This window comes from Dendrobates tinctorius, unplaced genomic scaffold (assembly GCF_039654945.1).
Source record: "Dendrobates tinctorius isolate UK_male_01 unplaced genomic scaffold, ASM3965494v1 ptg000165l, whole genome shotgun sequence".
NCBI classification, from domain to species: Eukaryota; Metazoa; Chordata; class Amphibia; order Anura; family Dendrobatidae; genus Dendrobates; species Dendrobates tinctorius.
In genome coordinates this window covers 8414205-8432379 of record NW_027361832.1, presented here as the reverse complement: position 1 = coordinate 8432379, position 18175 = coordinate 8414205, and the positions used below count along the sequence as shown (strand labels likewise).

General features: G+C 41.9%; 1 protein-coding gene across 9 annotated transcripts in view; it reads left to right on the top strand.

Moving 5' to 3' along the window:
- VPS13B (vacuolar protein sorting 13 homolog B) overlaps positions 1-18175 on the top strand; it is a 1297298-nt gene that overhangs the window by 415669 nt on the left and 863454 nt on the right. For all 9 annotated transcript variants that reach the window (XM_073550458.1, XM_073550457.1, XM_073550459.1 and 6 more), the window contains exon 18: positions 15395-15529. In XM_073550458.1, coding sequence (XP_073406559.1) covers positions 15395-15529 — 135 coding nt within the window. The remainder of the gene's footprint in view (positions 1-15394; positions 15530-18175) is intronic.

Sequence of the window (18175 nt, the reverse complement as noted above, 5' to 3'; positions counted from 1 at the left end):
ATTCGGCTTCATCAGGGCTAAAGCTTATACATTAAAAGGATTATTTAAGTAACAAAGACCAGTTAAGATTCTTTCAGAGATCCAACAATAAAAAAGTAATTTTGCTTGTTTGTTGTTGAACAAACACATTTTTTAGGAGGACATGAAAGTCATTGTTTCTCAGCAACACACCGCCTTAAGGACCCTTACAATGTTACAATGCACATGCATGGAGTAACCATCTTACACATAGTATATTCCCTCCTTTGTGAGGTACTTTTGCCTTTTTTTCATTGTAGATTTTTGATCTCTCCATGTTTCTTCACCGTTATACTCAATACCTACAGTATGTTCTGCAATGCACTACCAAGTCCAATTAAAGTAACCTTTACCACTGCCGGTTTTATGTGTTCTCTAAGATCACACCTCATCAGTAAAGCTTTCCCAGTTCTGTAGGATGATTTCTTGAATGCATAAAACTCTACTGACATGCAAGAGGTTTGCTTCTACTTAAATCATAAATCGCACCAAACACATGATTGAAGCTTTTCAATAATTGTAAAGTAGAAGTCTGGCGTTTTCAGTGTTGCTGACTATAATGTATTTAAAATGTCAGGGGAAATGATGGTGGATTGTTACTTCTTACAACAGGATATACAGTACAGACCAAAAGTGTGGACACACCTTCTCATTCAAAGAGTTTTCTTTATTTTCATGACTATGAAAATTGTAGATTCACTCTGAAGACATAAAAACTATGAATTAACACATGTGGAATTATATAATTAACAAAAAAGTGTGAAACAACTGAAAATATGTCTTATATTCTAGGTTCTTCAAAGTAGCCACCTTTTGCTTTGATTACTGCTTTGCACACTCTTGGCATTCTCTTGATGAGCTTCAAGAGGTAGTCACTGGAAATGGTCTTCCAACAGTCTTGAAGGAGTTCCCAGAGATGCTTAGCACTTTTTGGCCCTTTTGCCTTCACTCTGTGGTCCAGCTCACCCCAAGCCATCTCCATTGGGTTCAGGTCTGGTGACTGTGGAGGCCAGGTCATCTGGCATAGCACCCCATCACTCTCCTTCTTGGTCAAATAGCCCTTACACAGCCTGGAGGTATGTTTGGGGTCATTGTCATGTTGAAAAATAAATGATGGTCCAACTAAACGCAAACCGGATGGAATAGCATGCCGCTGCAAGATGCTGTGGTACCCATGCTGGTTCAGTATGCCTTCAATTTTGAATAAATCCCCAACAGTGTCACCAGCAAAGCACCATCACACCTCCTCCTCCATGCTTCACGGTGGGAGCCAGGCATGTAGAGTCATCCGTTCACCTTTTCTGCGTCGTACAAAGACACGGTGGTTGGAACCAAAGATCTCAAATTTGGACTCATCAGACCAAAGCACAGATTTCCACAGGTCTAATGTTCATTCCTTGTGTTCTTTAACTCAAACAAGTCTCTTCTGCTTGTTGCCTGTCCTGAGCACTGGTTTCCTAGCATCTATTTTACCATGAAGGCCTGCTGCACAAAGTCTCCTCTTAACAGTTGTTGTAGAGATGTGTCTGCTGCTAGAACTCTGTGTGGCATTGACCTGGTCTCTAATCTGAGCTGCTGTTAACCTGTGATTTCTGAGGCTGGTGACTCGGATGAACTTTTCCTCCGCAGCAGAGGTGACTCTTGGTTTTCCTTTCCTGGGGCGGTCCTCATGTGAGCCAGTTACTTTGTAGAGCTTGATGGTTTTTGCCACTGCACTTGGGACACTTTCAAAGTTTTCCCAATTTTTCGGACTGACTGACCTTCATTTCTTAAAGTAATGATGGCCACTCGTTTTTCTTTACTTAGCTGCTTTTTTTCTTGCCATAATACAAATTCTAACAGCCTATTCAGTAGGACTATCACTTGTGTATCCACCAGACTTCTGCACAACACAACTTAATGTCCCAACCCCATTTATAAGGCAAGAAATCCCACTTATTAAACCTGACAGGGCACACCTGCGAGGTGAAAATTATTTCCGGTGACTACCTCTTGAAGCTCACATCAAGAGAATGCCAAGAGTGTGCAAAGCAAAAGGTGGCTACTTTGAAGAACCTAGAATATAAGACATATTTCAGTTGTTTCACACTTTTTTGTTAATTATATAATTCCACTTGTGTTAATTCATAGTTTTGATGCCTTCAGAGTGAATCTACAATTTTCATAGTCATGAAAATAAAGAAAACTCTTTGAATGAGAAGGTGTGTCCAAACTTTTGGTCTGTACTGTATATGTTATAGATCAATCGGCAATCTATAAACTCTTGACCAAGGATTGGGCATACATGTTAGTTACCATTTGGCACATCTCACGGCATTCAGTGGGAACTGCCAATATTCTACTGTGTAATTTGACAACCCAACTGCCCTCTTATATACCAACTTGGAGGCTAACAAGGATCAGGCACAATTAATTTTCAACATTCTTGTTCCCCAGAAATATGAAGACTACCAGCAGATCCTGGCTGCAGCTCTAGGAGGCCATACACCTTAAATATGTTAGCCAAATGCTTGCTAAGCTGTAGTTATTCCTTCTGACCTCAATTACGCATGCACGCTTGTGAATATGTTCTTAATAGTGAGCATACAGTAAGGGTGCATTTACACTACATGGTCGCAGCCATTAAAAACCTACTGATGGGCTACAAAAAAAGCAAATTGGCTCATTTAAAAGAACATGTCACCAGTTTTTGCTAATATAAGTTACGGCCACTGCCTTTCAGGGCTTATATACAGCATTCTATAATGCTGTATATCTATCCCCAACCCGACCTGTAAGAGAAGATAACTTTTATTATAATCACCTGAGATCCGGTTTGAGGGGTGTCGCTCTTAGTCCGGCTCATCCCATCTTCTTATGATCGCCGTCATCCTTCTTGCTTAGTGTGGATGACATATCCCTGCGTCATCTACACAGACTCCTCGGCACCATGCTTCTGCACAGGCGTACTTCTCTGTCCTGTTGAGGGTAGAACAAAGTACTGCAGTGAACAGGTGTCGGGAAAGGTCAAAGAGTCCCAGTGCCTGCGCACTGCATTACTTTGCTCTGCCCTCAACAGAGCAGAGAAGTACGCCTGCGCAGGAGCGTCGTGGTGAGGATGTCGCAGGGACGCATCATTAACACGAACCAAGAAGGAGGGCTGCATCGCAAGATAATTGGCCTCCCCGTTACTCGACTATCCCCTCTCCAGTCCATACTTAATGCAGCAGCCAGGGTCATCTATCAGGCTAATTGGTACTCGGAAGCGTCCGCTCTTCGCCAGTCTTTACATTGGCTGCCCATTCATTATAGGATCCAATTCAAAATACTTGTTCTCACCCACAAAGCTCTCCACAGTGCAGGACCCCCCTACATCTCCTCCCTCATTTCTATCGGCCTAACCGACTGCTGCACTCTGCAAACGACTTTCGACTAACCTCTGCACTGCTCCCGACTCCAAGACTTCAACCGCGCTGCGCCAATCCTCTGGAATGCTCTACCCCAAGAAATTGGGACTATCCACAATTTGCATAGTTTTAGGCGCTCCCTCAAAACACATTTGTTCAGAGCCGCCTATCACGTTCACTTATCACAGTCATTCTATGTGTAAGTGTGCCTGTGTAGCCCATTCACTATCAACATCCATCCCTCTCTCCCTCAAGATGGCAGGACAATCATTGTAAATACATCATTGTAAATATACACCTGTACTCTGTATCTCCCCCACCTCCATTGTAGATTGTAAGCTCTCACGAGCAGGGTCATCCTATTTTCCTTTAATTATTATATTGTTAAAGTTGTTACTTATGACTTGTGTTTTGAAACTGTTAAACTGTAAAGCGCTGCGGAATATGTTCTCGCTATATAAAGATTATTATTATTATTATTAAGATGGGAGGCGCCCGACCAAGTAGAGTGACACCCCCTCGGACCGCCCCTCAGGTGAGTTTTAAGTAGTTATTTTTCTTCTCTAACAGGTTAGGTTGGGGGCCGATATACAGCATTATAGAATTATAGCATTATAGAATGCTGTATATCTGCCCTGAAAGGTGATGGCGGTAACTTATGTCAGCAAAAACTGGTGACAGGTTCCCTTTAAAGGGAATCCGTCACCATTGCAGCTTAAAATGAGAACAGCATAATGTAGGGGCAAAGGCCCTGATTGCAGCAATATATTACTTAATGGACTGATTTCTGCAGTTTTGATAAATTCAGTGTAACGGGGTCTACCAAGCTGGTGTACCTCTTTCAGTACCACCCCGTGTTTTCGTAGGTCCGCTCTGGGTTGGCTGGAGTCTGAATGAATGACGCTGGCTGGAATTCCTTGTTTTCATGGGCGCATATAAAAGGTCACTGCTTCTCCTTGTATTTCCAGTCTGACACTTTACTCACAGGACACAGAATATATCACACAGATATAGAGGGCAGGCCAATAGCAAAGCGACAGGCCAGACATGCATTACAAATGCCGCAGGTGGCCGGAGCCTGCCGATGTTTACTGTGGAAATTACAAAGATGGGGGAGGGCGGACAAAAGGGGAATGCTGATGCATTAGGGACATGCATCTCACATAGAACCTATTATCCATACATATAACTGCACAACATATTCTGGGTGCCGAGTGGTTCTGTAACACGTAACATTCAGAATTTCTGCAGAATAAAACAGTGATTTTCTGACTAGAGGACTAGTTGGCTATGTAGTCATCCATATTCATGATCTCTGTATAACCCCTCCCCAACTCTGATTGGCAGCTTTCTGCCTATGCACAGTATACACAGAAAACTGTCAATCATTGGTGTAGTCTAAATGCATCCTAAACCTCTGCTACTTGGTGGCTGATTGTGGCTGATTGTATCTGTTGATAACATGGGACCATGCATACTGAAAGCCAATATACTCAGTCAAGGATGGAGTTTATTGGCTTTCAGAATGCTTGATCCCTTTTGCCACAAGTAGACAGTCTGCTGACCTATAATACACCTATAATTGGCATGTCCCACTGAAATTGGCAAGTTAGGCCGATGGCCATCTCAAGTGCTAATAATGCTCAACCAAACTAACCATAAGTTATGTACTACTATAGATGTGTGTCTGTTACGTTGGTTAATTTATGACTCCCACTGGAAACATGTTAAAAATTATTTTTGTTTACCACTGTGACACATGTTAAGAACTTTTTATAGTACCAATTCACACGTGGAAGGCAAAGAAGAGGCTCCCCTTACCTAAGATCCTGGAGTCTGACTGTCCTATATGTAAAAATGAAAAAATTATTTTATAGTGAATAGAATTTGTGTGGAAATACGCTGTACCTGAGAAATTCGAACATTTAGTGATTTGATTCATGCAATTGGCCAAAAATGCCTCCACTATTTGACACAATGTAGACAATTGCTTCATCCAGAGAGGACACGCATGACCTTGGGCATGACATGGTGGGATTCTCAATAAAGCTTTGTGGCTCTCACATACCATATATACTCGCGTATAAGCCGAGATATTCAGCCCGTTTTTTGGGGCTGAAAGTCCCCCTCGGCTTATATGCGAGTCATATACCGGGGGGTCGGCTGGGCAGGGGTGTAGGAGATCATACTCACCTCTCCTAGCATGTCTCTTGCAGCCCCCGTGCTTATTCCATCTTCAAGGCGCTGTTCTTCCTGCTTTCAGCGGTCACGTGGTGCCGCTCATTACATATGCGCATATGTAATTAGCGGCACCACGTGACCGCTGAAAGCAGGAAGAACAGCGCTGAGAAGATGGAATAAGCACGGAGGCTGCAAGAGACATGCTAGGAGAGGTGAGTATAGCGGAGGGAGCCATATTCATCTGTCCCCTGTTCCACCGCTGCGCGTCGCTCTGCTGTCTTGCTTCCTCTGGCAGTGACGTTCAGGTCTGAGGGCGCCATGACGTAATTAGCAGGCGCCCTCTGCCTGATCAGTCACTGTGCAGAGCCGGCAACGCTGAGGAGCAGCAGCTGCAGCAGCAGGGACGAGGTGAGTACATAGGTTATTTTTTTTAATTGAGGCGGCAGCAGCAGCATTATAAGGGGCCACTCATAACTGTGCATCATTGTAAGGGGCCGCTCACTGTGCAGCATTATAAGGGGCCGCTCACTGTGCAGCATTATAAGGGGCCACTAATAACTGTGCATCATTGTAAGGGTCCGCTCACTGTGCAGCATTATAAAGGGCCACTAATAATTGTGCATCATTGTAAGGGGACGCTCACTGTGCAGCATTATAAGGGGCCACTAATAACTGTGCATCATTGTAAGGGGCCGCTCACTGGGCAGCATTATAAGGGGCCACTAATAACTGCATCATTGTAAGGGTCCGCTCACTGTGCAGCATTATAAAGGGCCACTGATAATTGTGCATCATTGTAAGGGGCCGCTCACTGTGCAGCATTATAAGGGGCCACTAATAACTGTGCATCATTGTAAGGGGCCGCTCACTGGGCAGCATTATAAGGGGCCACTAATAATTGTGCATCGTTGTAAGGGACCGCTCACTGTGCAGCATTATAAGGGCAGTAGCTTCGGCATTTTGCACCCTAGGCTTATACGCGAGTCGATAAGTTTTCCCAGTTTTTTGTGACAAAATTTGGGGGGCTTATACACGAGTATGTACGGTAGTATAGTTCAGCCTATCATAAGCTGTGTAAAAGCCAAGGCAGGAAATGCAGCTCCACCGTCATTTTCGGGTGAATCTACCGTATTTATAGAGAGGATTTCACAGCTTAGTAATAGAAATGGGAAGAAAAGCCTCCCAAAAATTGTGAATTAAATTACACAGATTTTGTGTGCATGTGTGTGACAAAACGGTGAACCACAGTTACCATAAGTTTCACCATAATCATATATGTGGAGATCAGTATGGCATCACAAAGGCTGTGTTTGCATAAAAAAGATTGAGGGGGATTGGATACAGTCCTAGGAGACCTTAGAGTGTAAGGGTACCGTTACACCTAGCGATGCACCAGCGATCCCGACTAGCGATATGACGCGGTCAGGATCGCTGGTGCATCGCTGGGTGGTCGCTAGTGAGCTGCCACTCAGGCAGATCTCCCTAGCGACATCGCTGGGGACGGGGATCGCTACTTACCTGTCAGACGCGGCGATCCTGCGTCCTCCCGCCCGGCTCCACGCGTCGCTCGTCGGCGCCACAGGAAGCGCCGCAGGAAGTGGACGACGAGAAATGATCCAGCAGCTTCTCGCGCGATCAGCGATAACCAGCGGGGGAGCCGGTTGGAGGTAAGTATCACATGCAGCGATATCGCTAGCAATATCGCTGCAACGTCACAAAATCGGTGACTTTGCAGCGATATTGCTAGCGATATCGCAGTGTGTAACGGGGGCTTTACACGTCTTTTCTGGGCAATTTGAAGTAACTGAGATTCGCAAACAAATAATACAAATTTGGGGGGAAAATTTGCTAAAGGTGGTTAATTCAAAAGATTTGATCAACTCTAACTATATGTTTTGTCAATCCTTACAATGCCTTGTGTGTATTGCTGTTACCCTTGGTCATCAGCTTCTTGTTGGGTCTTCCTCCTTCTATAAAGGGGGTTGTGTTTGTGAGATTAAGTATATGAATTTCATGAAAGCCTGTATAGGGACATCAAATTCTAGATCATGCATACCAGTGTTTCATGAAAATACCAAATTTTTATTTGTTTTTTTTAATGGTACATAATAGTTTTAGTATTAAGCAGAAGTGTCCCAGACTGGCAGCTTCCTTCTGTAGACACCCAATGATATTTCTTATGTGCTGATATCTAGTTACAAATGTATCTGTAATGCCACAAACAATTGATTAAGCATACTGTAATTGAGAAGTCCTCATTATATTTGCCTTTGTGAAACAGGACAACACTAAAGTACATCTGTTATATACGACAGATGGATCTTAAATTATCATTTGATGGAGTTTGAGGAAGTTAGACGTTGAAGCACAGTTATTGCAAACCTCTAAAATAAGAACAAATTGGCTACTGCAAGACCAAAGATAATGGCAGTATTGCTTATGCATAACTTGACGATGACTGATAGTGTCCGACATACTACTCCCCACATTAAGGGTAAGTTCACACTAGGCGATTTTTCAGCATGTTTTCCTAGGTTTTTTTGCTGCTTTTTTAATGCGTTTTTGTAGCGGTTTTTGCATGCAAGATTTGTCTCATGTGTGCTGTTAAAGTTTAGTGTTGGAAAAAAAAGTCCTATTCTATAGAATCAAGTTTTGGCGCAAAAAAACCTGATACCTGCATTTTTTCACCACATACTCATTTCAGTGGGTGAAAACAACGAAAAAACACTGAAAGTGACAATCTATTGTGCAAAAAAAACTGTGCAAAGCACAAAATCTTGATGACAAAAAACCAAGCTGTGTGCGTGAGATTTCTGAAATATCATAGACTTTGCTGGTACTGTAAAACGTAGCTGAAAATGTGCATAAAACCGCCTAGTGTTAACTTAGCCTTAGTATATGAAGCATCTCAACCTAAGAGTGTAAGGCTGAGTTCACACGTGGCGTTTTTTTCGCGTTTCCGCCGCAGTTTTAACCGCGAAAACGCGAAAAATAAGCATCCCATGCATTCCTATGGGATTCCGCAATGCTGTACTAATGCTGCGGTTTTTACCGCGGCGGAATCGCTTCGCGGTAAAAACCGCAGCATGCTCATTAATTTGTGGAATCGCGGCGATCCCGCACCCATAGGAATGCATTGTTCCGCTTACTTTCCGCATGTGGCTGTGCACACCATGCGGAAAGTAAGCAGAACATTTGCAGATGGTACCCACGGTCCGGAGGGGAGGAGACTGTCCTCCGGGCTTTGGGTACCATATCCCTGTAAAAAATAGAATTTAAAAATAAAAAATATTGTTATTCTCACCCTCCGACGTCCCGCGCAGCCTTCCTGCTTCTCTTCACGCTCTCGTTCCCAGTAGTCCTTTGCGAAAATGCCCGCGATGGCGTCCGTTCTCGCGGGATCGCGAAGTCTCGCGGTCATTCGCGCGACGTCATCGCGAATGACCGCGAGACGTCGCGATCCCGCGAGAACTGACGTCATCGCGGGCATTTTCGCAAAGGATTACTGGGAACGGATGCGCGGGACGTCGGAGGGTAAGAATAACACCATTTTTTATTTTTTTTTTTACATTCTATCTTTTACTATTGATACCGCATAGGCGGCCTCAGTAGTAAAAAGTTGGTCACACTTGTCAAACACTATGACAGGTTGGTCACACTCGTCAAACAATCAGTTCTCCAAGCGATGCTACAGATCGCTTGGAAAACGCTAGCATTTTGCAAGCTAAATACGCTTGCAAAATGCTAGTTTTTCCGCGGGAAAATCGTGGGAATTTAAAATGCGATTTTCCCGCGGACTGGAATTCCGGAATTCTCTCGGTAATTTCCGCGAGAGTTCCGGTACGTGTGCACTTAGCCTTAAACTGACACTCCTAAGAATATTTAAGGCCTGTTTCACACTTCCGTTTTTGTGTCCGCCAAACGGATCCGTTTCCGTTTTTTTTACGGAAACGGATGCTAACGGATCCGTTTTTTAAAACCCGGATCCGTTTTTTTGACGGATCCGCGGTAACCGCTATGGGACAAAAACGGATCCTGCAAAAAAATTGGCGGATCCGTTTTTTTAACGGAAACCAACGGATTTTGACGGATTTGAAAAAACGGAAGTGTGAAACAGGCCTAAAGAGTAAATGCCTGTATATAAGTTCCCTATTGTAAGCCGTCCAGTGATGAGAAGCCTGGCTGTATTGCAGATTGGTTGGGAGCACAGTGTTTGAATTACCCTTCACTGCTGTATCCTACCATCCCAGATAGGATTATTGCAGAGCCCCTTCCCCTGAATTTTGTATGAGGACCACGGCCTCTTCAGTGTTTACAGCAGCTTGAAGCTGATTCATCCTTGCCTGCTCCATACTCGTCATAATAATGTCATTTAAGTGAATCAGACACGACTTCATCATTGCTGTGATAAGTACAATGCAAGCAAATACAAACTAGCCTACATGGAGCTGTAAACAGCTGACCTGAAGGGGTGCTGCAATTCTGACGGCCTAGGGATAAATCATCATTGTTAAAAGTTCCTTTTAACTTGTTGTGTGGGATGAGAGCAGGATCATGCTCTCTTAAGCCCCCTTCACACATATCGAGATCGCTAGCGATATCGCTAAAGCGTCACCGATTTTGTGACCCAACAGTGATATCGCTAGCTATCTCGCTACATGTGACACCTCCGACCCGGCTCCCCGCTGGATATCGCTGATCGCGCGAGATTGTCCTGGTCCATTTCTCGTCATCGGCTTCCTGCTGGCGCCGACTCCATGGACGCAGGCGGAAGATGTCACCCTCGCTGCGTGTGACAGGTAAGTGATGACCGCCGACCGCTGCTGCATCGCTGGTGAGATCTGCCTGTTTGGCAGCTCACTAGCGACCATTTAGCGATGCACCAGCGATCCTTACTTGGTCGTATCGTTGTCGCGATCGCTGGTGCATCGCTAAATGTAACGGGACCTTTACAGATTTTGTGTAGATGCACTATGGCAATGAGATAAATCCGCTCATTCAACCCTAGTCTATACAGAAAAGCTGGATTGTGAGCTGATGAAGACTGAAAGCATCAGCCGGTCACTACTCTCCTGGCCAGAGTGAAAACTTTAACATTCAGGATTTTTTATATGGATAGTCACATAAAAAATGAAAAAGAATCCAAAATGCTTTGGGCTGTCCAAAACCATAATGCTACAAGAGCAGCAGTGGAGGGATAACTATTTTAATATAAATATCTACTATATAATCGTCTAATTCTGTCTGTAACGGAAATCCCTCGTCGCTGATTGGTTGCGCCCGGCTGGCCGCGACCAATCAGTGACAGGCACAGTCTGGCCACGAATTGGCGCGGAATTCAAATGACGCACGTCACTGCTACCGTCGGGAGATCTATGGCACTAGCCGCTGATCTCCCGACGGATACCGTGGGTCATCTCCTGCCACACGCAGGCCAGCGGCGACGCAGCCGGGAGACGACCAGTGCAGCGCTCAATGTGCGGATTGTATCCGGGGTCGGAGTAGAGGAGACTCTCCTCCAGGCCCTGGGTACCATAAACCTGTAAAAAATAGAATTAAAATAAAAAATAGTGATATACTCACCTTCTGACGGCCCCCGGACTCTTCCCTCCTCTCACCAGGTGCCCTGCATGTTCTGGTCCCAGTAATGCTTTGCGCGAAAGACCGATGATGACGTTGCGTTCTCGCGAGAGTGACATTATCGCCGGTCCTTCGCACTAAGCATTACTGCAACCGGAAGATGCCGGGAGCGTGGAGAGGCGATCGGGAGCCATCGGAAGGTGAGTATAACCCCCGCTGGCCATATTCTAGAATACCCGATGCGTTAGAATTGGGCCACCATCTAGTATCTATAATAAAAAAGGATCTAAATAAATGTGATTTTATGATTATACATTGCCTTTTAAATAGAAATTCTGCAAGATCAAATCAGGCTATTTCTTTTTTGACTTGTTTTAAAAGGTTTTATTGGTCAGAGATGGACTGATTTGGATAATTAAATTATACATATCACTCTGGGCAAGCAATATATTCTGGTAATTTTATGCTTGGTGTGTGAATTAGGCACATCATGGATGGTTAGGTGAGGATTATTTGTTCTGGTTATTGATAAGCCTTGCCAAGAGCTTGTCCTCAATCTTGCCTCCGCTGTTAACACCTCCCTAAGTTGGACAGGTGCGGAGCTCAAGAAGTAACGTCTCACTGGAAAATTTGGTGATATGGAGACTTGAAACGATACAGACTTGTTAAGTGAAATAATTGAGTCTCTCGGTCTTTCCACATTGCTAGACAGAAGAGGAATGATCTAATAGACTGTGAGAATTTAGATAGAGAAGCGGGTGATGTAGGTGGGCCAAGTGTTTCTGATCTGCCATCAGATTTTATGTTTTCAGATCAGTGCAGCCGAGGCTTGCAGTGCGCTGTCTGACAGTAGGATTGTTCCCTTGGGAGGAGGAATGCTTGAAAGTGAATTCATACTTTCCTCTATTAAGCATCACTTCCATGCTTTCTAAAGACTCAGACTTGATAAAAGCTGGCACATGCGGGAAGTATAACAAGAACGTGACGGACTTTATAAGGCAGCCAACTTAATCTCCAGAGACTGGCCAGACTTGCAGATTGGACTAGATACGAAGCACAAAGATCTGTAGCTTGTTCAGTGAAAAACTATTGTATTATGTGTCATAACACACATCCTTCATTTCATTCATTGTTGACCTGTCAACATAGCTAGAGAATACCACTTATCACATCATTGTGATGTACTTTATTCTCATACACAAAGCACCATGCACATATAAGGTGCTTCTACTAATTCTACTGGCACAATCAGTTTGAGCTTGTCAGAAATAAAAGGAAAGGTAAATGTGTATGTATATAGTACTGTGCAAAAATTTGGAAAATAATGCTGCAAAGCAAGAATGCTTTACAAATGTGTTAATAACTTAATTTATATTTAGCAACTAAAATTCCAAATTAGTGAACAAAAGAAAAATCTAAATTAATTCAGTATTTGGTCAAAGATATAGAGCTTGACAATGCTTCTGCTCAGCTGTTTAATAATTCACTATCTAAGCAATAACTCATAGGACTGTGAAACTAAATTGTATAAACAATTTAATGTGCGAATTGCTATTTTCCCCATAATTATTTTGACAAAATGCACTTGTATTATTTTGGTGTATGCATATGTGTACATGTTCTTTCTCCTTTTTCTTGGTTAATAGACGAATTTAATAAAAAAAAAAAAAAAATCAGCATTTGGCGTGACCGCTTGCATTTAGTTTTTTAGGGAACTCAGCCGTGAGGCTATTCCAAATGTCTTGGAGGACTAACCACAGATCTTTTGTGTAGACTTGCGCAAATCCTTCTATTTCTGCATGTATTTACATTCTTGATGATCAGATCAGGACTCTGTGGGGTCCATTTCATTACTTCCAGGACTTCTTGTTGTTCTTTATGCCGAAGATAGTTCTTAACAACAATGGCTGTATGTTTTCTTTGTGTTCTTAGGCAGAATTAATTTGGAGCCACCATACGCTTCCCTGGTAGTATTACATGATGGTAAAGTATCTGCCTGTATTTCTCAACACTGAGGACATCAAGAAATGGGCAATGTTACGGACCATAAACTCTGTGGGCAGTCAAAGAAACTTAGTGCTGCAGATTAAATGCATATCGTGCTTACTTCCCTTGGAAAACTGAAGTTGTTCTGCAGCTTAGAACTGCAAACAGCTCAGAATCTACTGTTTGGAGAAGTCTGACCAGAGGTGAAGAATTGTGTGCAAAAGCCATATCTACCACATGAAAGAAAGACCAAGAGACTCAACTATTTGCTGAAACTTATGAACTGCATTGTAGACAAATGGCAGCAGAAACTCTGGGCTGATGCGTGAAAATTTGAAAAATTTGAAGGTAACCAAAGGCAGTTTGCCACTGAAGGAATAGAGAGTGGCACAATGATGAGTGTCTGCAGGAAAAGTGAATCATGGTGGAGGGTCCTTGCAAGTTTGGGGTTGCATTTCATCAAATGAAGTTAAGGATTTGGTCAAGATTAATGGTGTCTGCAGTAATTTAAAAATATAGACACTTATCCATGAGGCAATACCATCAAAAAGGCATTATATTACCTCCAAATGTATTCTGCAACAGTTATTCCCAAACATACAGAAAATGTCACTACAAAGAAATAAAATGTCAATTAAGCATTAAGAAGAACATCTTGAAACGTCTGATATGGCTCCCACAGAGCTATGATATAATCATCATGATTATTATCCATTCTATCTGGAATTATATGTAGAAACGGAAGGATATGTGCAAGCCTACATACACAGAACATCTCTGGTTAGTTCTCCAAGATGTATGGAAAAACCTCACTGCTAGTTTCCTTCAAAAACTATGTTCAAGTGTACCTTGGAGAATTGATGCTTTGATGCTGTTTTGAAGTCAAAGGAAGGTCATACTAAATATTGGTTTGATCAAGATTTATCTTTTGTTCTTTCACTTTGCGTTTTGTTAATTGATAAACAGACTACTAATATTTCTATTTCAAGCATTCTTACTTTGCATCATTTTCCACACCTGCCTACACTGTGTGTGTATATATACATATGCACTATGTATATTTCCTCCCACTACTCCCTCCCTCCCTCTACTAATGTACCTATACCCGACGCTGCCAGTTCTGTGTGTGGTTCCACTATTACTCCCCAGCAACATGCCCGCTGTCTTGGGGTCATATTTGACTCCGAGCTTTCCTTTGCACCCACATCCGATCACTAGCTAGTTGTTATGCTGTAATGTCTTTCGTCTGTACAAGTCTCCTCTGAAATGTAAAGTGCTGCGGAATATGCCGGCGCTATAGAAATAAAATATATATATATATTCTAAGGTGTATGCATTTTCTTGGATCGCTGCATTGAACTTTTCCCTCAGTTATTCATCATTTAAATGGTATGAGTATGTTGTCCCAATTGGCATTTCTTTTCAGCAGGGTAATTACATTCACAATCTGTCCCCGAGTGTGCATGTACAGGTCCTGTTGACCAGAAGAATTTTGAAAACCAGATTGTCACCTGATTTCTCTTTGTATACCTGATTTTAGCAGAAAGGCTCACATAAAAATGCTTTCCTGTTTTTTTTTTTTTCTTGTTCTGTTATAGGAACAAGAAATATCATGTATGATGATGCAGAGGCTACTACCTTACAGTGTTTCCTCCTAGTTGATGATTTTCTTTAAATAGTGGAAAACCCTTTTCAGAATATAGTGTGTGATAATTACTTCCCATGAAATTTCACTTTTCATGGACCTTGGTTTTGACCAGACAGATCGATCGGATGCATCAGGAGTCTTTAGTATCTGTTTCACAGTGGACCTGCCAACCCTTTCATGCCTAATAGCACTTTTGATAAGCCACACTATTGCTCATTACGCTTAATGCTCGTGGTCGGATTATATGGGCTGTTAAATCGTTCCAAACATATACAGTATAGGGTGCATGAATTGCGTGTGCTGGGTGTTACTCACTATTATTCTTTGCTGTTGCTGGAGGACTATGCCTCAGACCCTCCTGCCAAATCCTGGACACCTGCAGAACAGCACAACTTCAAACCGAGTTTTGCAGAACATCATGTGAATGCGTTAAAAGGAATTGTGTTTGAATATGAATCCAAATCACTTTCTGATGTTTGCTAATTAAAACAAAAAGCAAAAAAAAAGAACTGAAATGATTGTTTTACTGTCTGAATGAATATTAAAGTATATTACAATTCAACAGGCTAGTACATTTGCAGCTTTCTTTTATTAGGTGTGAAATCCAAGAATGCGCTGCCAACTCTGGAGGGTTCTATCCAGAATGTTGAACTGAGATTCTGCAGCACATCATTGGTCAAATGTGTCTCCGGGACCCTGGGATCAATAAAAATTTGTGCCAAAGCCCCAGGTATGTGCAGCTGGACCGTATAAAAGTTTATTGCCTGTATAGGAGAATTGGCCTTACTTTTTACAAGGAGAGTTACTGAAACAAGAATTTATTCATTGTTCCTTTGAATCAGAGATTTAGCGTGTTTTAATTTTATCATGCCAAGATAATACATTATAGCTATGGTGGAATTAAGTGTAGTTTTAATTTTATAATTGTGTTCTGATTGTAGTTTTCCCTCCCCCCAAGCCTATATTTGAGTAGTTACTGTACAATGGATCATAAAGTATAATTCTAACTGCACAACAATTACCAATAATGTGATGAATTGCAACCTTCTTGCCATGTAGCTGCATTCAAGATCATTCTGGGTGATACTTGGGAGATCTGGTTGGCCCTTATAAGGCAAAGATCTCTTCTCAGAATGTGATGGGCCATACTAAAAAGAAAGGCAAGGTGAGATGTATTGTGTTTTTTTTTTCTAACACTGGCCTCTTCTGTGTTTTTTAAGCAAAAATTGAGTAGGCTGCCAAGTGCACGGTACTCCTAAAAGTACATTTGTTCGGCTTCTCTTGTAAGGCACTAACATAACAACATTATGTAATACTTTGTACCACTAGAGATTCACAAGTTCTTGACTTGAAAAACATTAATTCATTTTACTCAATGAGTTTAATTAAACATTAACACATTAGCTTCACGTTCCAGTTGTTTGCTTTTCATTGTAAGCACACATTTGTATTGTCTCCAGAGAAGTCAGATCATCCAACATCCTCTGCAACCAACAGTTATGGTCCAAACTTCTATGTGCTTGGCCATGTTCACACGTAGACTGTTTGGTCAGTATTTTTCATCAGTATTTGTATCCAAAACCCGGAGTGGATGAAAAATGTAGAAGTTGTGCTCATGTTCCTATTAAATTTTTCCTATGAATGGATCCTGATAGCTCATACATGCTGACCCGATGCACTAACAGCTTGTATCAGCCACTGCCTGCACGACTCAAGCCATGAATGTTTAACTCTGAAAAGCAGCGACATTTCAGAAAGAAATAATTTAATAGCCGCCAGGGACTACCCATGCTGGAGACTAGTTGGAAAGGCAGGTCCCCGGCGACCTATCCCCGCCACTGTCTTGGAGTAACAGGTTTCTCCTTGCATGTGTGTAAAGGGAGAGACCTATCACTCATGGTAAGCAGGCGAGGAGAAGCTGCCTGTGACACACCTGTCCAACTAGTCTCCAGCGCAGCTCGGTCCCCATTATTAAACTGTTTCTCTATAATAATCGCAGCATTTCAGAGATAAATATTTATGGTTGGAAAGCTACCAAAAATCTCAAAAATGGTGAAGCATTAAAACACAGTATTCTAGTAAGGGACATAAGTCATTAAACAGCTGATACATGCTGTCCGTAGATCGGTAGCGTGTATCAGCTGGTTAATGACTGTTATGTCACTTAATAGAATACTGTGTGTTTTAAAGCTTCACCATTTTTGAGAATTTTGGTTGATTTCAGGGAGTAGAGATATTCTTGTGTACATCCAGAGGCTTAAAAAGCAATCGCTGTTTTTATTTCATAAATCAATAGTACACATGAAAGTAAGCAATTTTGTAATATACTGTATCTTATCAGATAAATCTGATTTTTTCCTTGATTGATCCTTCACTAATTGTTGGTACAATTTGTATTGAGAGAAGACAGATTTTCTCATTATGCAGATAGAAAATGACAGTTGGTGCTCATAAAGTTCTACGGAGTGGCAGACTCCGGACATTCTGCTGCAAGTTCTCCTGAAATAAGTTATACTTCTCCATAGAACTTAATGAGTACCAACTGTCATCTCAAATTTTAGTAATGGGCAAGTCTGTATTCTCCGAAGATGAATTTTGCCTGTGAATTAAGAATTTTCAGAATGAATGATAAGTTTGGGAGGACAGAGAAGTATATTTCTGTAATAACCTATTTTAAAAAGTTTTTTTTTTTAAATTTTCAAGTCATCAGTGACGCTTGTTTCAGCGGTTGTGTTAGTCCTTGCACGATGTGCACAATGACAGCGCGCACTCTGTTGCTGGCTCAGATCAATAGTAATAAGCCTGCAACAGAGCGCATTGTCAGTGTGTGTTGTCAGAATACCAGGTGTGTAGAAAGAAGCATCGCACTCACAAGCAACTTTACAAATTCATTTTTTTTTTTTTTTTTTAAATCTTATGTTGTTGCTGAAGAAAGTGTATGGAATTATCTCACCTTGCAAGTGGGTTTACAAGATATGATAATTTATCTTTAACTGATTTTGATAACTCTCGATAGGCAGAGGAAGGAAACTAAACACATTTGAGAGGAGAAAGTATTCAAGATATTAGAAAATAAAGTTCACACAAACATAGGGAGGAAAGCGCACTACATTTCATGTGCTGTAGAAGGAAATTCACTTCAGGAATAAAGCTGGGCTGTTAATTGAGAGCAAGTGAAGACAACATCCCGGACTAAAAGATTTCACATCAATCATGTATAACTGGTTGGGACATAACCACTTATAGAAAGAAATCTCTAATAGCTGTATTTTATTCACAGTAGAAGATAAAACAATTATCAGACGGTGAAAATTAGATTTCTTTCCATTTCATTTGAATAAAATTATGGTAACTGATTTAGAAATTGACTAGAGCA